Source organism: Eucyclogobius newberryi, unplaced genomic scaffold (assembly GCF_026437365.1).
Source record: "Eucyclogobius newberryi isolate DKJ021-1_F unplaced genomic scaffold, fEucNew1.0.hap1 SCAF_10, whole genome shotgun sequence".
Taxonomy (NCBI): domain Eukaryota; kingdom Metazoa; phylum Chordata; class Actinopteri; order Gobiiformes; family Gobiidae; genus Eucyclogobius; species Eucyclogobius newberryi.
The window spans coordinates 19,184,245-19,206,148 of record NW_027315724.1 but is presented as its reverse complement, the minus strand read 5'-3'; the positions used below and the strand labels follow the sequence as shown (position 1 = coordinate 19,206,148).

Sequence of the window (21,904 nt, the reverse complement as noted above, 5' to 3'; positions counted from 1 at the left end):
TACTACTGTTACTACTAATACAATTTTTTACTTTTTTTACTTATTTTTTAGCTCTTAAATAGTTTGAGTTAGTGAGTACATTATTACAGGTACTTCAATACTTTGTACTTTTACTTCAGTACTAAGAGTCTGACCTCCACGATGCTCTTCAGGTCTCGGACGTACGCCTGCTCCGTCTCCACGATCTCCAGCGCCACTCGCTCCAAGCGCGTCATCTGCCGAGGACCCGCCCCCGCAGGCTGCTGATTGGGCGCTGGCTGCCCGGTCACCATGGCGACGCCGGCGACGCTTCCGGCGCCGATGGGCGTCAGGTCCAGGCTGATGTCAGAGCCGTTTCTGTTGCACACAAAAAAACACAAGATTTACACATGACAAGATTGTTATAGTTATTGTGTACTTGTTTACGGCTCGTTTTAACTTTGTGCTAATGTTACGCAGTGAAGCTTTAACCCTGTTCAACTCCGCAAGAACATTCAAATGTGTCCACTCAAACCCCTCATCGGCCTGAACGAGTATTTTTGTGATTTTAGGCGTAACAAAATTTTAGGCGTGACAAAAACACATTTAATATAGATACATGAGTACAGATGAACCAGTTGAGAAAGCACCATCCTGAAAAAACAGAAATAATCACTCGACCCCATGTTAATGACAGCAGAGCTACAGAGTTACACCTCGATCCATGGTTACACCTCATGAACCCACAACGTTAGCTCACATGCTAAACTAGCTCGCATGCTAACACCACGTAATACACATTTGCAGGACAATAACCAAACCAAACTTGTAGCAGGCCACGAACGTTTGATCACGTATGATAATATGGCGTTTGGGAATTGAACCAGGGAGCTTGTGGCTGCGGGGCTCAGGGCTAACCACTCTGCCACAGTACTCACTGAAGAGACGAGGAGGAGGACGAGTGCGCGGCGTCCTGCAGAGACACGGACGACACGGACGAGCTGAGAGAGCCTGACCGGTCCAGCTCCGAGTCCACCGAGGAGCTGGACTGGACCAGGACCAAGCCGGGACTGGAGCAGGACTGGACCCGGTCTGCGGACGACATGCCCCGCCCGCCCACCGAGGACTCGCCGGTCAGCGAAGACACGCCTGTCAGCGAGGAGGGACGGCGACTGGCTGGAAGGACAACGAGTGTGAGAAACAGGACTGGACCAGGACTAAAGCCGGACTTAAGTGGGTCTGGACCAGGACTAAACCAGGACTAAAGCAGGACTTAAGTGGGTCTGGACCAGGACTAAACCAGGACTAAAGCAGGACTTAAGTAGGTCTGGACCAGGACTAAAGCTGGACTTGTTGATGCTTCAGGCTCAGTCCTTCGTCGCTTCAGAAGGATCTCTGCTTCTGCAGCAGAAACACATTCACGTCTGAACTGGTTTAGTCCTGGTTTAGTCCTGGTTCAGACCCAGTTTAGTCCTGGTTTAGTCCTGGTTTATCCTGGTTTAGTACTGGTTCACACCCAGTTTAGACCTGGTTTAGTCCTGGTTTAGTCCTGGTTTAGTCCTGGTTTAGATCCAGTTTGGTCCTGGTTTAATCCTGGTTTAGACCCAGTTTAGTCCTGTTTAGTCCTGGTTCAGACCCAGTTTAGACACGGGTTAGTCCTGGTTTAGTCCTGGTTTAGTCCTGTTTAGACCCAGTTTAGTCCTGGTTTAGTCCTGGTTTAGACCCAGTTTGGTCCTGGTTCAGTCCTGGTTTAGTCCTGATCCAGACCCAGTTTAGTCCTGGTTTAGTCCTGGTTTAGACCTGATTTAGTCCTGGTTCAGTCCAGAACATTTACAGTGTTTCTGTTTGTACATTTCAGAAATATTTGAGTGTCACCTCATTATTATCAAACCTCCTCCTCTGTCCACACGGCTCCTCATTCTGTTTGACTCTTCTCTCTCTCTCTCTCTCTCTCTCTCTCTTCCATCGTTTTCCTCTCTCAATCCGCTCTCTTCTGGTTCATCTGTTTTTCTTCTCTTTTCTTCTCTCCCCCTTTCGCTCCCATTCTCTCCCTCATCTCATTTTTCCTCCTCTCTTCTTCTCCTCTTTCCCTCTCTCTCACTTTCTCTCTTTCCTCTCCTCTTGTCTCTTTCCCTCGTTCTTCTCTCTCTCATTATCTGTAATTTAACCCTAATTTATTGAGTCTGTGGATTCAAAACCGCATTTTAAAGTCTTTAAAATCCCAGAGACCAAAAAAACTCAAGTCAAACCTAAAGTACTACTACTACTTCTACTACTACTACTACTACTACTTCTACTACTACTACTACTACTACTATTACTACTTCTACTACTACTTCTACTACTACTACTACTACTTCTACTACTACTTCTACTACTACTTCTACTACTACTACTACTACTACTTCTACTACTACTTCTACTACTACTTCTACTACTACTACTACTTCTACTACTACTACTACTACTACTATTACTACTTCTACTACTACTTCTACTACTACTACTACTACTACTACTACTACTACTTCTACTACTACTTCTACTACTACTACTACTACTACTATTACTACTTCTACTACTACTTCTACTACTACTACTACTACTACTACTACTTCTTCTACTACTTCTCCTCTTTGTCCTTGTGGCTCTTTGGTGTTGTTCTTGGGCCGTGCTGTCTCATATTTGAGGAGTCAGATTCATTTCTCTGAGCGATGACGTTGTCTCGTTTCCTGTGGTTCTTATCAGGTCTGGCTCTGGTCCAGGTCCAAGTCCAGGTCTAGAACCAGGACGTGGTGAACTTTCACTGGAGGAGGAACGCTTTAATCCAGACGTGTCAGTGAAGTACGAGAGAGGCTGTGTTTAGTCCTGATTTAGTCCTGGTTTGATCCTGGTTTGGTCCTAGTTTGGACCTGGTTTGTTCCTAGTTTAGACCTGGTTTTGTCTTAGTTTAGTCCTGGTTTAGTCCTAGTTTAGTCATGGGTTAGGGTTAGTCCCGGTTTAGACCTGGTTTAGTCCTGGTTTGGTCCTAGTTTAGTCCTGGTTTAGTCCTGGTTTGGTCCTAGTTTAGTCCTGGTTTAGTCCTGGTTTGGTCCACATTTAGTCCTGGTTTAGTCCTGGTTTGGTCCTAGTTTAGTCCTAGTTTGGTCCTAGTTTAGTCTTGGTTTAGTCCTGGTTTGGTCCTCATTTAGTCCTGGTTTAGTCCTGGTTTGGTCCTAGTTTAGTCCTAGTTTGGTCCTAGTTTAGTCTTGGTTTAGTCCTGGTTTGGTCCTAGTTTAGTCCTGGTTTAGTCCTGGTTTGGTCCTAGTTTAGTCCTGGTTTAGTCCTGGTTTGGTCCTCATTTAGTCCTGGTTTAGTCCTGGTTTGGTCCTAGTTTAGTCCTAGTTTGGTCCTAGTTTAGTCTTGGTTTAGTCCTTCGCTTTAATATACTGTAAAAGTGTTTTTGTCTTAAAGCTAAAGGCTAACTTTCATTAGTTTAAATATAAAACACATACATTTGATACAAGTTCATAAGTGTTCTTGTAAACAAGTTAGATCAGTTTGTGCTGTTATTTGTTTATTAACATTATTGATCACATTTATTGTATGTTAGCATTAGCATTAGCATTAGCTTTAGCATTAGCATTAGCACTTCCTTTCATAAACACATAGATGTCTCCAGGTGAAGTAGAGGTCTGAACATGTGACTCGTGTCTCACGCTCCTCTTTGAGTTACTTCATTATTGGTTTATTTTAACGAGACTCGGCTAATTCCCGTAAGAATGAACGGAGCAGGAAGTGGAGCTATGCAACGTTACGCTAGTTCCTGCTGCGTATGAGCAGGAAGTAGCCAGGCCGAAGGTGAAAAGGGCCGATCCTGTTATTAACATGTTACACCAAGCAAAGAGTTTAAAAGGGAAAACATAAAAAGTCCAGTGTTCATGTTTGTTCATTTCGTCTGTGATGAGTCTGTGTTTATGAGAGTTGGAGTTTCAGTCTTTTCTTGACTCTAAATGTGGTCCGGGTCCTTTAAAGCTGCACTACGTAACATTTCAGGTGGAGAGTGCGCCCCCTGCTGCCCTCTGTGGAATAGAACGTTCCACAGGCAAAGTTACAGGTCAGATCTGTGGAGAGGCGAGCCCGATCACATTCTTCACAGTTAAATCAAAGCCACACTCCGGAACATTCCAGTCCAATGAGAAACAAGCAGGTTTAATTCAATAAGAGTCAAAAGTGGAACAAAAGCTGTTAATCTTCTGTAAGATTATGAAAGCTTTATCAGTCCTGGCTCCGGTCCAGGTCCAAGTCCAGGTCCAGGTCTAGGTCCAGGTCCAGGTCCAAGTCCAAGTCCAGGTCCAGCTCCAGGTCCAAGTCCAGGTCCAGGTCCAGGTCCAGGTTCAGGTCCAGGAAGAGTCCAGGTTCAGGTCCAAGTCCAGGTACAAGTCCAGGTCCAGGTCCAGGTTCAGGTCCAAGTCCAGGTCCAGGTCCAGGTCCAGGTCCAGGTCCAGGTCCAGGTCCAGGTTCAGGTCCAGGAAGAGTCCAGGTTCAGGTCCAAGTCCAGGTACAAGTCCAGGTCCAGGTCCAGGTTCAGGTCCAAGTCCAGGTCCAGGTCCAGGTTCAGGTCCAAGTCCAGGTCCAGGTCCAGGTCCAGGAAGAGTCCAGGTTCAGGTCCAGGTCCATGAAGAGTCCAGGTTCAGGTCCAGGTCCAGGTCCAGGTCCAGGAAGAGTCCAGGTCCAGGTCCAGGTCCAATTAAAAGTGCATTTGTCAGAAACACTTCTTCATAATTACAATAACATTTACACAACACGATTGAGACAAGCTTTAACAAATGTTCCGTAGTTTTAACGTTTTAATCTTTTCTTTGCACATAATATTTCAGTCCCGGGTCCATCAGACGGTCCGGCCTGGTCCATCAGACGGTCCGGCCTGGTCCATCAGACGGTCCGGCCTGGTCCATCAGACGGTCCGGCCTGGTCCATCAGACGGTCCGGCCTGGTCCATCAGACGGTCCGGCGTGGTTAATTAAGGTTAAGGTTAGTGTTTAGGAATTATCGTTAGAGTCATTACTAACCCTGAATCCTTCTTAATAAACTCTTTGTTCATGATGAGTTGGGTCATTGTTCATGCTTTGTTCATGCTTTGTTCATGCTTTGTTCATGATGAGTTGGGTCATTGTTCATGCTTTGTTCATGCTTTGTTCATGCTTTGTTCATGATGAGTTGGGTCATTGTTCATGCTTTGTTCATGCTTTGTTCATGCTTTGTTCATGATGAGTTGGGTCATTGTTCATGCTTTGTTCACGCTTTGTTCATGCTTTGTTCATGATGAGTTGGGTCATTGTTCATGCTTTGTTCATGCTTTGTTCATGCTTTGTTCATGATGAGTTGGGTCATTGTTCATGCTTTGTTCATGCTTTGTTCACGCTTTGTTCTGTTCATGCTTTGTTCATGATGAGTTGGGTCATTGTTCATGCTTTGTTCACGCTTTGTTCACGCTTTGTTCATGCTTTGTTCATGCTTTGTTCATGATGAGTTGGGTCATTGTTCATGCTTTGTTCATGCTTTGTTCACGCTTTGTTCATGCTTTGTTCATGCTTTGTTCATGATGAGTTGGGTCATTGTTCATGCTTTGTTCATGCTTTGTACATGCTTTGTTCATGCTTTGTTCATGATGAGTTGGGTCATTGTTCATGCTTTGTTCATGCTTTGTTCACGCTTTGTTCATGCTTTGTTCATGCTTTGTTCATGATGAGTTGGGTCATTGTTCATGCTTTGTTCATGCTTTGTTCACGCTTTGTTCATGCTTTGTTCATGATGAGTTGGGTCATTGCTCATGCTTTGTTCATGCTTTGTTCACGCTTTGTTCATGCTTTGTTCATGCTTTGTTCATGATGAGTTGGGTCATTGCTCATGCTTTGTTCATGCTTTGTACATGCTTTGTTCATGCTTTGTTCATGATGAGTTGGGTCATTGTTCATGCTTTGTTCACGCTTTGTTCATGCTTTGTTCATGCTTTGTTCATGATGAGTTGGGTCATTGTTCATGCTTTGTTCATGATGAGTTGGGTCATTGCTCATGCTTTGTTCATGCTTTGTTCATGCTTTGTTCATGCTTTGTTCATGCTTTGTTCATGCTTTGTTGGTGCAGTTAAAAACTAAAGTGTTTCCGGTGTTTTCTGCGTTGGTTAAAGTCACTAGATGAAAGTGAAATCTGGACGTTCTCCTCCGCTGCACTTTGTCAGTTTGTCATTGACAGAGATCCTTCGTAGATGCAGCGACAGCAGGTCTCACTCTGACACCTCCATGACTCTAAAACGTCAGACGGGTTCGGCGTAAATCGCGGCTCGTCTTCAGCCACGCGACGGTTCTGAGTTTGGTCTCTGTTCTCTTTCGTACTGTGAGAAACCTACGACCCGCCAATCAAAGCCACGCCTCTCGATTCTCGCCGTGATCAGACATGTTCCATAGCAAACAAATAAAAATGGTAAACTTTAGTCGCACTACAATCGTCAGAACTGCAGAATAGAGGTAAACTTAGCTCTAATATTGGACTGAGATCCCACTGGACTTCAGAACTATGTGTTTGGGCCTCAGAACTCGTGCCATGGACACAGTAAGTGGATACTTCTGGAACCTTCTCCTGGCCGAAAAAAGAACTGGACCGACATTACCGTATTTTTCGGACTATAAGTTGCACTGGAAAATAAGTCGCACCAGCCCAAAAATGCATAATAGAGAAGAAAAAACATATATAAGTCGCTCCGGAGTATAAGTATATAAGTATAAGTATAAATATAAGTATAAGTTGCACCCCGGCCAAAACTATGAAAAATGGTGCGACTTATAGTCAGGAAAATATGGTATAACTGACATACGATGACTTTTGGTTTGAAATGTGCCGTGATTATATTTCTTTAGACGTTCTGTGCCACTTGTGTCTTCAATATTGTAGTATTTTGTTTGTTCTTGTTTCTGTGTTTTAAGTGTCTAATTACAACAACAAAAAAAGCATAAAAAACATAAAAAGAGCAGCACAAACAGATCAAACGTGTTTCTTTTGTTTGTTTCTGTAGTAAAATGTAAAGTTCAGCCGTTTCTGTTGCTGCCGCGGCTGTGCTAGCTTAGTTTTAGCTTGCATGCTAGCCGCAGGGGGAGATAAAGGCCACTTCAACGCAACACTTTGACTCAGAAACATGTTATAAAAGGAGATAAAGGTCATGAGTTCAACTGTGTAAGCAAGAAGGTGAGTCAACTTCATTTATACAGCGCTTTTCACAGATAAAACCACAAAAATGACGACAACAACAGCAAAATAAGACTCAAACTCAAAGCTTCTCTAAACGAACTCTGAACGTCGTGATGTTTCTGCATGAACTCTAAATGTTAAACCAGTGCAGATTTTAAGATGCTTAATCAAAACCAATCTGTGGTTTCCGATGTTCAAACGATAAAAGGAGGAAGTCGACGTCTCGCTTACGTTTCACACTCGACTTAAATCTGTGTTTGAGCTTCACAAATGCATAATTCATCTTAAAGCGTGTAATATATCTGCAGATTAAAGTAAACGCTATTGTAGGCTCAACATTTCTGTGAGTATATGTCATGTAAAAATAATCAAAAATGCAAAGTGTGTGTTAAATGTCCAGTAAATGCAGTGAAATCCAGTGTTAAATGTGTTTAAATCGTTAGTCGAGGTTTAATTATCAGACTAATGTGAAACATCTGTTTAATGAATCGCAAAAGCACGAAAACGTTGCATTAAACCTTTATCTGAAACATCACATTTTGTTCATTTTTACTTCTAATCCGCTCTTTTTGTACCATTTTTCATTACTTTTATGTTTAATTTTGAGATTTATCTGAGGTATTTGGTGTAATTGTGTGCAAAGGACCAAATCAAGTCTGTTTAACCTGAAAACACGCAACGACCTTCAACACAACAAAGTCCGTCTAAAGTACACGACCTTCAGACAATTTAATGATGATGTCTTTAGAAATCAACGTTTTAAATGCAACGTTTGACCCTCGGCGCAATAATACGCAATAATTTTGAGAAATAAACGTTGGCACACACTGATGTAAGTGTCTGTGATCGTGACTTACTGAGTTCTTCAGATTCCTCTAATCGCCCTGAGAGCGTCTGCAGACCTGACTTCCTGTCTCTGAAATATGAAGGTGGCGAAGTCGACTGGAACGGAAGGAAGTGGTTTAGGCCCTGATCCGAGCCACACACGCCCTCTCTGAAACGTCTCGCCGAGGCAAACGTCTCCTGTCGCAGAGTCAAACGTCTCCTGTCGCAGAGTCAAACGTCTCCTGTCGCAGAGTCAAACGTCTCCTGTCGCCGAGTCAAACGTACGTCTCCTGTCGCCGAGTGAAACGTCTCCTGTCGCCGAGTCAAACGTCTCCTGTCGCCGAGTGAAACGTCTCCTGTCGCCGAGTCAAACGTCTCCTGTCGCCGAGTCAAACGTCTCCTGTCGCTGAGTCAAACGTCTCCTGTCGCAAAGTCAAACGTCTCCTGTCGCTGAGTCAAACGTCTCCTGACGCAGTCAAACGTCTCCTGTCGCAGAGTCAAACATCTCCTGTCGTAGAGTCAAACGTCTCCTGTCGCAGAGTCAAACATCTCCTGTCGTAGAGTCAAACGTCTCCTGTCGCAGAGTCAAACGTCTCCTGTCGCCGAGTCAAACGTACGTCTCCTGTCGCCGAGTGAAACGTCTCCTGTCGCCGAGTCAAACGTCTCCTGTCGCCGAGTGAAACGTCTCCTGTCGCCGAGTCAAACGTCTCCTGTCGCCGAGTCAAACGTCTCCTGTCGCTGAGTCAAACGTCTCCTGTCGCAAAGTCAAACGTCTCCTGTCGCTGAGTCAAACGTCTCCTGACGCAGTCAAACGTCTCCTGTCGCAGAGTCAAACATCTCCTGTCGTAGAGTCAAACGTCTCCTGTCGCAGAGTCAAACATCTCCTGTCGTAGAGTCAAACGTCTCCTGTCGCCGAGTCAAGCGTCTCCTGTCGTAGAGTCAAACGTCTCCTGTCGCAGAGTCAAACGTTTCCTGTCGCCGAGTCAAACGTCTCCTGTCGCCGAGTCAAACGTCTCCTGTCGCAGAGTCAAACGTCTCCTGTCGCCGAGTCAAACGTACGTCTCCTGTCGCCGAGTGAAACGTCTCCTGTCGCCGAGTCAAACGTCTCCTGTCGCCGAGTGAAACGTCTCCTGTCGCCGAGTCAAACGTCTCCTGTCGCCGAGTCAAACGTCTCCTGTCGCTGAGTCAAACGTCTCCTGTCGCAAAGTCAAACGTCTCCTGTCGCTGAGTCAAACGTCTCCTGACGCAGTCAAACGTCTCCTGTCGCAGAGTCAAACATCTCCTGTCGTAGAGTCAAACGTCTCCTGTCGCAGAGTCAAACATCTCCTGTCGTAGAGTCAAACGTCTCCTGTCGCCGAGTCAAGCGTCTCCTGTCGTAGAGTCAAACGTCTCCTGTCGCAGAGTCAAACGTTTCCTGTCGCCGAGTCAAACGTCTCCTGTCGCCGAGTCAAACGTCTCCTGTCGCAGAGTCAAACGTCTCCTGTCGCAGAGTCAAACGTCTCCTGTCGCAGAGTCAAACGTCTCCTGTCGCAGAGTCAAACGTCTCCTGTCGCAGAGTCAAACGTCTCCTGTCGCAGAGTCAAACGTCTCCTGTCGCAGAGTCAAACGTCTCCTGTCGCAGAGTCAAACGTCTCCTGTCGCAGAGTCAAACGTCTCCTGTCGCAGAGTCAAACGTCTCCTGTCGCAGAGTCAAACGTCTCCTGTCGTAGAGTCAAACGTCTCCTGTCGCAGAGTCAAACGTCTCCTGTCGCAGAGTCAAACGTCTCCTGTCGCAGAGTCAAACGTCTCCTGTCGTAGAGTCAAACGTCTCCTGTCGTAGAGTCAAACGTCTCCTGTCGCAGAGTCAAACGTCTCCTGTCGCAGAGTCAAACGTCTCCTGTCGCAGAGTCAAACGTCTCCTGTCGCAGAGTCAAACGTCTCCTGTCGCAGAGTCAAACGTCTCCTGTCGCAGAGTCAAACGTCTCCTGTCGCAGAGTCAAACGTCTCCTGTCGCAGAGTCAAACGTCTCCTGTCGTAGAGTCAAACGTCTCCTGTCGCAGAGTCAAACGTCTCCTGTCGCAGAGTCAAACGTCTCCTGTCGCAGAGTCAAACGTCTCCTGTTGCAGAGTCAAACGTCTCCTGTCGCAGAGTCAAACGTCTCCTGTCGCAGAGTCAAACGTCTCCTGTCGCCGAGTCAAACGTCTGTGCCGACGGGAAAACACCCCGAGGACACAAACGCCTGTTCTAACGCTAACAGTATATTCATAATCACGGTTAACGTTAGCAATTGTACGGCTGACAGTTTATTCATAATCACCGCTAACTTTAGTGACTTTACGATTAAAAGTTTAGTCACAATCACGGCTGATGTCAGCGACTTTAACGTTACTGTACAGTATCTCCTGCTCAGTTTTAAGTCCTTAAACCTGTTCTGAGCATTTCTCTGGTCAAATTGTGTTCACTGCAAATACGCGGCTCTATTAGCACAGCATTATGTTTATGTTTTCATTATTCATTCCCACAGCTGACAGCAGGGGGCGCTCCAATACCTACATTTTGAAATATACACACAATTTTAAGGAAGTAAACATGAAATAATAATCCCAAATTGACCGATTTAAGAGACTTAAAGCCAGAAGAATGCAGAAGATGTCGACTTTAAAACAATAGCAGCGCGAGTAAATGGACTTTAAAAACCCAGAGGAGCCTCATAAGTGACACCTGCAGACGTTGACCAGCGGGGGCAGTGTTCTGAGCGCCGCAGATAGAGACAAATGGCGTTTTTTAAAGAGCGTTTGTGGAATTTCCCTCAGAGTCAAACTAAAGGGAGAAAAAGATTCCAGACTCTGAAGACTGTAATAAACCAACACTGAGCTGTCATTAGCAACAAGCGTGACGCAACACACGCAACGATCTTCAACACAACAAGCAACCACCTTCAACACAACGACCTTCAACACAACACGCAACCACCTTCAACACAACCACCTTCAACACAACACGCAACCACCTTCAACACAACCACCTTCAACACAACACGCAACCACCTTCAACACAACACGCAACCACCTTCAACACAAGGACCTTCAACGCAACACGCAACCACCTTCAACACAACAAGCAACCACCTTCAACACAACGACCTTCAACACAACACGCAACCACCTTCAACACAACACGCAACCACCTTCAACACAACAAGCAACCACCTTCAACACAACGACCTTCAACACAACACGCAACCACTTTCAACACAACACGCAACCACCTTCAACACAACGACCTTCAACACAACACGCAACCACCTTCAACACAACGACCTTCAACACAACACGCAACCACCTTCAACACAACACGCAACCACCTTCAACACAACACGCAACCACCTTTAACACAACAACCTTCAACACAATGACCTTCAACACAACCACCTTCAACACAACACGCAACCACCTTCAACACAACCACCTTCAACACAACACGCAACCACCTTCAACACAACACGCAACCACCTTCAACACAACACGCAACCACCTTCAACACAACACACAACCACCTTCAACACAACACACAACCACCTTCAACACAACACGCAACCACCTTTAACACAACAACCTTCAACACAATGACCTTCAACACAACCACCTTCAACACAACACGCAACCACCTTCAACACAACCACCTTCAACACAACACGCAACCACCTTCAACACAACACGCAACCACCTTCAACACAAGGACCTTCAACACAATGACCTTCAACACAACCACCTTCAACACAACACGCAACCACCTTCAACACAACAACCTTCAACACAATGACCTTCAACACAACCACCTTCAACACAACACGCAACCACCTTCAACACAACCACCTTCAACACAACACGCAACCACCTTCAACACAACACGCAACCACCTTCAACACAACCACCTTCAACACAACACGCAACCACCTTCAACACAACGACCTTCAACACAACACGCAACCACCTTCAACACAACACACAACCACCTTCAACACAACACGCAACCACCTTCAACACAAAAACCTTCAACACAATGACCTTCAACACAACCACCTTCAGCACAACCACCTTCAACACAACCACCTTCAACACAACACGCAACCACCTTCAACACAACACGCAACCACCTTCAACACAACACGCAACCACCTTCAACACAACACGCAACCACCTTCAACACAACGACCTTCAACACAACACGCAACCACCTTCAACACAACCACCTTCAACACAACACGCAACCACCTTCAACACAACAACCTTCAACACAACACGCAACCACCTTCACCACAACACGCAACCACCTTCAACACAACACGCAACCACCTTCGACACAACACGCAACAACCTTCGACACAACACGCAACCACCTTCGACACAACACGCAACCACCTTCGACACAACACGCAACCACCTTCAACACAACAACCTTCAACACAATGACCTTCAACACAACACATAACCACCTTCAACACAACCACCTTCAACACAACACATAACCACCTCCAACACAACACATAACCACCTTCAACACAACACATAACCACCTTCAACACAACAACCTTCAACACAACACGCAACCACCTTCAACACAACAACCTTCAACACAATGACCTTCAACACAACACATAACCACCTTCAACACAACCACCTTCAACACAACACATAACCACCTCCAACACAACACATAACCACCTTCAACACAACACATAACCACCTTCAACACAACAACCTTCAACACAACACGCAACCACCTTCAACACAACAACCTTCAACACAACACGCAACCACCTTCAACACAACAACCTTCAACACAACAACCTTCAACACAACACGCAACAACCTTCGACACACCAGAGACAGGCGGGAGTTTAACCGACATCCCACGACTTCAGAGGCAAAGATTTAGAGCAAGAAAATCATCACTTTCAAGAACAACGAAGCAAAATGGGCCGTACAGTAGTTTAGTCCTGGTTTAGTTCTTGTTTAAAAGGCAATGTACCTGATTTTTACTGTTTTGAGACATTTCTTTTGGCCTGTATTAAAGTAAAATATGTTTTCTCCAGTACAGATTTATGGTCAAAGCTGTTAGCATGCTAATGGTGTTGTTGTTGTTGTTGTTGTTGTTGTTTTATGGCGGTTGGCATCCAATTGTTGCATTACCGCCAGACTTTATTCCTCAGACTTTTCGTAGTTGTTGTTGTTGTTGTTTTATGGCGGTTGGCATCCAATTGTTGCATTACCGCCAGACTTTATTCCTCAGACTTTTCGTAGTCCTCAGACTGTTGTTGTTGTTGTTGTTTTATGGCGGTTGGCATCCAAGTGTTGCATTACCGCCAGACTTTATTCCTCAGACTTTGTCGTAGTCCTCAGACTCTAGCACGCTAATGTGCTTATGAAGTCATTTTGGTGAATATTTAGGATGTTCAGAATGTTTTAGGAACGTGACCGATAAATGTGAAGAGTTTAGCCTCAATTATTCTGTTCTTCTCATGTTAAAACAGTCATCAGAGACAGCCCCTTTAAGTCCTGCTTTAGTCCTGCTTTAGTCCTGCTTTAGTCCAGTTTTAGTCCTGCTTTAGTCCAGTTTTAGTCCTGTTCTAGTCCTGGTACAGTCCTGTTTAAGTCCTATTTAAGACCTGCTTTAGTCCTGGTCCAGTCCCTGGTTCTATCTACTGCCCTGTTCTTCAGTAAACGACTGTAATCGACACATTTTACATTGTGACCAAAACTGTGTGTGTGTGTGTGTGTGTGTGTGTGTGTGTGTGTGCGTTTGCAGTGAAGTGTAATTACAGCTCATTAAGTTTAAATTAGTCCTGAGTTTTGGAGCGACTTGAACTTCACAAACAACGACTGAAAAACATGTTTAAAATCTGTGCATTTACTGTTGAGAAAAATGTCCCTGGTTTAGACCTGGTTCAGACCTGATTTAGTCCTGGTTCAGACCTGGTTCAGACCTGGTTTAGTCCTGGTTCAGACCTGGTTTAGTCCTGGTTCAGACCTGGTTCAGACCTGGTTCAGACCTGGTTCAGACCTGGTTCAGTCCTGGTTCAGACCTGGTTCAGCACTTTTACTTTTGTCCATTTTTAGTAAAGTTGTGTTTGTTGCGTTTCCTCTGATTGTGTGTTTTCTCTCTCTCTTTTGCCTCGTCACAAATGCCAGGCCTAAAAAGGACATTAACAACAGAAACCAAAACCCTCCACAAACTCCACAAGTTAAAATATATCAAAACTCCCGGTTTGGTCCTGGTTTAGACCTGGTTTAGTCCTGGTTTAGGCCTGGTTTAGTCCTGGTTTAGGCCTGGTTTAGTCCTGGTTTAGGCCTGGTTTAGTACCTGAGCTGTTTCTGCAGCGGGGCGACTCCTCAGGCATGATGTGATGATGTCACAGGAAGTACACACCTAAACAGGAAACACAGCGTTAGAGAACAGTGTGTGAAGGTTAGTCCAGACGACATGGGAGTTCCACAAGGGTCAGTGCTGGGGCCACTTTTATTTACAATAAAAAACGCCCCATACAGTTGTCAGGGGGGCGACCGTAAGGTGCGCACAGTATATATACACAGTATTTTGAAACAGTTTTAAATGTGTAAATAATGATGTTCTTGGGGGTCGTTTAAACACCTTTAGGACGATCCAGTTTTTCCTTCAAAGGCTCGAGACCGTGGACCTCTCTGACCTCTGACCTGAGACAGACTGACCTCACCTCAGCAGGACTCGGACTCTGTGGATAAAGCTGGTCACATGATGAGCCTTGTTTCCGTATTTGTTTTATGTATTTGTCGACTTTTGTGTTGAATGTTTAAGCTGTGTCTGGACTAAACCCAGACACGCCTCTTTGGACACGAGTTATGTCCATATCAATTATACAAATGTTAGTCCTGGTTCAGTCCCAGTTTAGTCCTGGTTTGAGAACTGTTTTAGACCATGCCTTTAGTTCTAGTTTGAGTCCTAATGTAGACTGGGTTTGGTTTCTCGTGTTTTAGTCCCTATTTTGATTTGGTAATAGGACACTTTAAGTCCTGCTTCAGTCCTGGTTTAGTCCTGGTTTAGACCTGGTTTAGTTCTGGTTTAGTCCTGGTTCAGTCCAGGTTCAGTCCTGGTTTAGTCCTGGTTTAGTCCTGGTTTAGACCTGGTTTAGACCTGGTTTAGTTCTTGTTTAGACCTGGTTTAGTCCTGGTTTAGTCCTGGTTTAGTCCTGGTTTAGTCCTGGTTTAGTCCTGGTTTAGACCTGGTTTAGTTCTTGTTTAGACCTGGTTTAGTCCTGGTTTAGTCCTGGTTCAGTCCTGGTTCAGACCTGGTTCAGTCCAGGTTCAGTCCCGGTTCAGTCCAGGTTCAGTCCCGGTTCAGTCCAGGTTCAGTCCCGGTTCAGACCCGGTTCAGTCCCGGTTCAGTCCTGGTTTAGTCCCGGTTCCTAGTTCCGGTCTAATCTTGGTCTTCTTTCAGACTCACATTCTTGACTCAAATCCAAAAATGACGTTTTTTATTTGTGCTCATTTGTTTGAGAAAGTTCTTTCTGGTCCAAGAATAACCACAGCAACATCCAACCCTCCAGACCCACTTTAGACCTGGTTTAGACCCACTTTAGACCCACTTTAGACCTGGTTTAGACCCACTTTAGACCCATTTTAGTCCCGGTTCAATCCTGGTTCAGACCTGGTCCAGACCTGGTTTAGTCCTGGTTTAGTCCTGGTTTAGTCCTGGTTTAGTCCTGGTTAGTCCTGGTTCAGACCTGGTTTAGTCCTGGTTTAGTCCTGGTTCAGACCTGGTTTAGTCCTGGTTTAGTCCTGGTTTAGTCCTGGTTTAGTCCTGGTTAGTCCTGGTTCAGACCTGGTTTAGTCCTGGTTTAGTCCTGGTTTAGTCCTGGTTTAGTCCTGGTTTAGTCCTGGGTAGTCCTGGTTTAGTCCTGGTTTAGTCCTGGTTTAGTCCTGGTTCATATTAAACGTTGTTTGCTCCTGAAGGTTGAGTTCAGGCTTAAATCAGGAAATTCTTGGATTAACTTTGACTCTTCTAGAATTACACGAGACAAACTTCCTCTGAAAGTCCTCCAGGATCCGGGTCTGATCCGGGTCTGAGTCCAGGTCTGAGTTTAGAGAGTTTTGAAGTGCATTTCAAACATCTCAGTGAAGCTAACTAAAACTAGCATGCTAACGACGTCCTGATACTTTTACTTCAGTATTTTGTTGCTCCGGTAACTACAGTTTAACTACATGGATTTCTGTTGATCGTTTGGAGTAATTAACATGTTGGGTCCTGGGTCAGATGTGTAAATGGAGCTCTGTGATTGGACGCCACATGTTTAGTCCTGGGTCAGATGTGTAAATGGAGCTCTGTGATTGGACGCCACATGTTTAGTCCTGGGTCAGATGTGTAAATGGAGCTCTGTGATTGGACGCCACATGTTTAGTCCTGGGTCAGATGTGTAAATGGAGCTCTGTGATTGGACGCCACATGTTTAGTCCTGGGTCAGATGTGTAAATGGAGCTCTGTGATTGGACGCCACATGTTTAGTCCTGGGTCAGATGTGTAAATGGAGCTCTGTGATTGGATGAGTGACTTCCTGGCAGTCGAGTCCTTGTGATTACTTACGGATCAGAAAATCATTATTGAGGCTTTAAAAGGTTCAATCGTTTCAAACAGAAGCTTCTCCTCGAGTCCAACAAACAATATTTACACCAAAGACATTCCAGAGGAAATACTTCCATAGTAATCACCATGACAACAGAGGTCAGAGTTCAGCTCCTGGAGACTGACCGTGGTACTGCAGAGGACTCTTTTGTCCTGAGGCTGTTACACTCCTCTGCCCTGACTCTGACCCTCTGATCCTCTGACACTCTGACCCTCTGACCCTCTGATCCTCTGACCCTCTGACACTCTGACACTCTGATCCTCTGACCCTCTGATCCTCTGACCCTCTGACCCTCTGACCCTCTGACACTCTGACCCTCTGACACTCTGACACTCTGATCCTCTGACCCTCTGACACTCTGATCCTCTGACCCTCTGACCCTCTGACACTCTGACCCTCTGACCCTCTGACCCTCTGACACTCTGACCCTCTGACACTCTGACACTCTGATCCTCTGACCCTCTGACACTCTGATCCTCTGACCCTCTGACCCTCTGACACTCTGACCCTCTGACCCTCTGACCCTCTGACACTCTGACAATCTGACCAAAAAAGTCTCCATACACAGACTGCCAAAGCAGGTCACATGGTTTAAGGTTGAAGGTTAAGGTACACGTTATTGTCCCCATAGGGAAATGTGTGCTCTGTATTTGACCCCTCCTGACCCAAGGGCCTCAGGGGCAGAGGTCACTGCAGCTCAGCACCCGGGACCAGATCCAAGAGATGTCTGGACTTTAACTGGTGCATGTTTTAGGTTGAAGAAACACGCCAGATACAGAGAGAAACATGTGAACTCCAACACGGCCTGGTCCAGGTCTGGCCCCGGGGCCTGGTCCTGGTCTGGCCCCCGGGGCCTGGTCCTGTTCTGGTCCCCGGGGTCTGGTCCTGTTCTGGCCCCCGGGGCCTGGTCCTGGTCTGGCCCCCGGGGCCTGGTCTAGCCCCCGGGGTCTGGTCCTGGTCTGGCCCCGGAGCCTGGTCCTGGTCTGGTCTCGCATGAATGAGCCTGAACTGTCCCTCAGTGAGTAAAAACCCATAAACAGAAACCAAAGATCTGCTCATGAAAAGCAATGATTTGTCCACTTCTGCCACTGTAGGACTGTGATGTCATTATGTAGTACTATGATGTCATTAGGACTATGATGTCATTGTGTAGGACTGTGATGTCATTGTGTAGAACTGTGATGTCATTAGGACTATGATGTCATTGTGTAGGACTGTGATGTCATTGTGTAGGACTGTGATGTCATTGTGTAGAACTGTGATGTCATTGTGTAGAACTGTGATGTAATTGTGTAGGACTGTGATGTCATTGTGTAGAACTGTGATGTCATTAGGACTATGATGTCATTGTGTAGTACTATGATGTCATTAGGACTATGATGTCATTGTGTAGGACTGTGATGTCATTGTGTAGAACTGTGATGTCATTGTGTAGGACTATGATGCCATCATTTAGGACTATGATGTCATCGGGTAGGATCATGACATCATCATGTGGGACTATGATGTCATCGAGTAGGACTACAGAGTGATATCATCGGAGTGATGTCATCTCACTTCTAAGTTTTACTTTCCTAACATTATGATGTCATCTTAATCTCGACAAACCTAATGATAAAGCGTAAAACACAAACTTTGAAGATTTATAACTCCAGTAGAGGGCGGTATATGCACCTTTTCTGGCTAACCGCCATTAAAGCAACAACAACAACAACAACAACAACAACAACAACTACAACAAACCTTAGAAAACCTGAAGAAAACGTTCATCTGAAGCCAGTGTCTCTTTTAGTGAATGAACTCCTCCCTCTGCCCCGCCCCTCTCTCTCTCTATTGTCTGCGCTGCTTATTACTGATCACATCTAACGTCATCCTGAAGGAGGCTCCATCATCATAAACCAGGACTAAACCAGGTCCAAACCAGGACTTTTTAACCTTTGTTTGTCCCTTTAAAAGACAGCATTTCCCTCTTCATCGTCACAAATCAGTCTTGGATTCCAAAATAACATTAGTTGTAATAAAGTATAAATCCGCCTCATAATTCATTTTCCAGGTCACGTTTTGTGCCATTTGGACCGATTTAAAACACGTTCTGGGACATTATATCAGAGAATGGAGCGCGTCACATCGCTCCAAATCTGCTGCTGATAATCAATAATCCTCCAAATCTGAAGCGCTGTCTCCAAAAGAAATACGATCCCGCGACGGACTGAATCCACCTTTAGACTGAGAGTTTTATTTTAATTAGAAATGTGGATAAAAAGCGGCACCGAACCGTCCAGCGCGTGCGTAAAGCTGAATCAGTGCCATTTGGAAACGAGATTAGAAGGACACGACTTTATCAGCGACAAATGAGGCAGAAACGGACCGATCTGGGACATTTTGACCAGAAGAAAGGTCAAAACAATAAGTGCAGTTTGTAATTAAAGAGTCCAGTGTCTGTGTGTTCAGGGGCCCGTGTCTTCTTACGGCCTGGAGCGGGTTCAAAAGTGGACAAAAAGTAGCACAACTGGTCCAGCCGCGTGTAAAGGACAGTGTGGGTTGTCCAGCCGCGTGTAAAGGACAGTGTGGGACGTCCAGCCCCGTGTAAAGGACAGTGTGGGACGTCCAGCCGCGTGCAATGGACAGTGTGGGACGTCCAGCCCCGTGTAAAGGACAGTGTAGGACGTCCAGCCGCGTGCAATGGACAGTGTGGGACGTCCCGCCGCGTGCAATGGACAGTGTGGGACGTGCAGCCCCGTGTAAAGGACAGTGTAGGACGTCCAGCCGCGTGCAATGGACAGTGTGGGACGTGCAGCCGCGTGTAGAGGACAGTGTGCCGTACCTCGGAGCCGGTGGTGAGCGGAGACATGAACGATCAGCGGCCGGTGAAGTGGCTCCGGAGCGCGGCGTCACTGAGCGTCTCCTCTCGGTGCCAAAGCGGGAGTCCTGACCGGGCGCAGGGCTTCAAACCCCGGGGAGAAAAGTGTCCCGTCTGGGTCCGGTTTGTCCACGGGCGCGGATGAGGATTCGTGTCCCGGGGAAAGCGCCCGGTCCGCGGCGTGAAAAGAGTCCACAAAGTTACGCGACAACGATCTCCATCAGCCGCAGCGTGAGGAGAGAGAGGAGGGGAGGAGAGAGGGAGGGAGGGAGGGAGGGAGGGAGAGAGAGGAGAGAGAGGAGGGGAGGAGAGAGGGAGGGAGGGAGGGAGGGAGCGAGAGAGAGAGAGGAGGGGGAGAGGGGGAGAAAGAGAGGAGGGAAGGAGGGAGGGTGAAGGAGGAGAGGATGGAGGGGAGAGAGGGAGATGGGGAGGGGCGTGTGTACGTGCTCGTGCGTGATGGGGACCATACTTTGACACGGCTCCAGATGTTTATAGCCGCGCGGCAGACGCATTCCTCCGCTGCTCCGCGCGTCTCGGGCGCGTCTGCAGCGCGTATCGGGCGCGTCTCTGTTTCTTCTTCTTCTTCTTCTTCTTCTTCTTCTTCTTCTTCTTCTTCTTCTTCTTCTTCTTCTTCTTCTTCTTCTTCTTCTTCTTCTTCTTCTTCTTCTGTTGCTGCTTTTGTGTTTGAGACAATGAAAAACGTGATGAAGAAAAAGATTTGTTTCTTTTCGAATGTAAAAGAGAACAACACTTGTCAGAACCAGGTCTGGGCCCGGATCCTGGTCTGTGTGATGCTCCACACGTGACACTCTCAATGTTTAATGTTTTTAATAATCACAGTAAGTACGGGGATGTGGGCGGGGCTAGGGGGAAGGGGGGAGGATACAGTTGAGGCTCAAACAGGAGCTGAAGGTCATTTAAAAACATTATAAACACATTGTATTCATGTTTTAACAGTCTATGTTATAGGAATGCTTTTAAATTATATTGACTTGAATGTTTACCATCGTCACGGCAACGGCTCATGTATCTCCAAACAAACTCTGGACCAGAATTGGATCTTGAGCAGGGTCAGGCTCAGGCCTGGTCTTGATGGTCCTCATCAGGGCTGGCCTGGTCCTGGTCCTGGTCCTGGTCCTGGTCCGAGGCTTCAGTTCCAGTATTTGAAGAACAATAAACGTAGAAAATTTCACTGCAGTAAAACAAAGTCAGGTCCAGGTCGTGTTTGTTTTGGTCCTTTGTCTTTGTCACCTCCGACCTCCAGAAATGTGAACCAGGTCTAAACCAGGTCTAAACCAGGTCTAAACCAGGTCAAAACCAGGTCTAAACCAGGTCTAAACCAGGTCTAAACCAGGTATAAACCAGGTATAAACCAGGTCTAAACCAGGTCTAAACCAGGTCTAAACCAGGTTTAAACCATGTCAAAAGCAGGTCTAAACCAGGTCTAAACCAGGTATAAACCAGGTCTAAACCAGGTCTAAACCAGGTCTAAACCAGGTCTAAACCAGGTTTAAACCATGTCTAAAGCAGGTCTAAACCAGGTCTAAACCAGGTCTAAACCAGGTTTAAACCAGGACTAATTCAGGACTAAACCAGGATTGAACATATTCATTTTCACATTTATATTTACAGTGAAAGCATCAGTTTGTCCCCTGGATTAGTGTGTCCAGACCAGGTCCAGTCCAGGTCCAGACCAGGTCCAGTCCAGGTCCAGACCAGGTCCAGTCCAAATCTAAAACCATGACATCACCCCATCTAAACCAGGTCTGACCCTAGACCCAACCATGGACCCCAGCTGGTCCTGTTTGAGGATCATGTTTGACCACAATAAACCTGCACCACAGGAACAGGAATGTGACCAGGACTAAACCAGGACTAAACCAGGACTAAACCAGGACTAAACCAGGACTAAACCAGGACTAAACCATGACATTAAGTGGACCTCCAACCAAGCTTATCCCGAACTAAAGCTGGATTTACACAGGCCCAGGCTCTCTCTCTCTCTCTCCTTTTCTCACCCTCTCTCTCCCTCCTCTCTCCCTCCTCTCTCTCTCCTCTCTCTCTCCTCTCTCTCTCCCTTTCTCACCCCCTTTCTCTCCCTCCTCTCTCTCCCTCCTCTCTCTATCCCTCTCGCTCCCTTTCTCTCCCTCTCTCTCCCTCCTTTCTCTCTCCCTCTCTCTCCCTCCTCTCTCTCTCCCTCTCTCTCGCCCTCTCTCCCTCCTCTCTCTCTCCCTTTCTCTCTCTCCCTCCCTCCCTCTCTCCCTTTCTCCCTCTCCCTCCCTCCCTCTCTCCCTCCTCTCCCTTTCTCCCTCTCCCTCCTCTCTCTCTCCCTCTCTCTCTCCCTCCTCTCTCCCTCCTCTCTCTCTCCCTCTCTCTCTCCCTCCTCTCTCTCTCCCTTTCTC

At 46.4% G+C, this 21,904-nt stretch overlaps 1 protein-coding gene across 1 annotated transcript in view; it reads right to left on the bottom strand.

Annotated features, from left to right (window-relative positions):
* Positions 1–19,667, bottom strand: part of plekhg2 (pleckstrin homology domain containing, family G (with RhoGef domain) member 2) — a 69,552-nt gene extending 49,885 nt beyond the window's left edge. Inside the window, exons 1-4 of the mRNA XM_072456634.1 lie at positions 19,467–19,667; positions 14,350–14,415; positions 897–1,134; positions 135–336 (exon numbers count right to left, since the gene is read on the bottom strand). Coding sequence (XP_072312735.1) covers positions 135–336; positions 897–1,134; positions 14,350–14,386 — 477 coding nt within the window. The 5' untranslated portion in view covers positions 14,387–14,415; positions 19,467–19,667. The remainder of the gene's footprint in view (positions 1–134; positions 337–896; positions 1,135–14,349; positions 14,416–19,466) is intronic.
* Between the last annotated feature and the right edge of the window lie 2,237 nt (positions 19,668–21,904).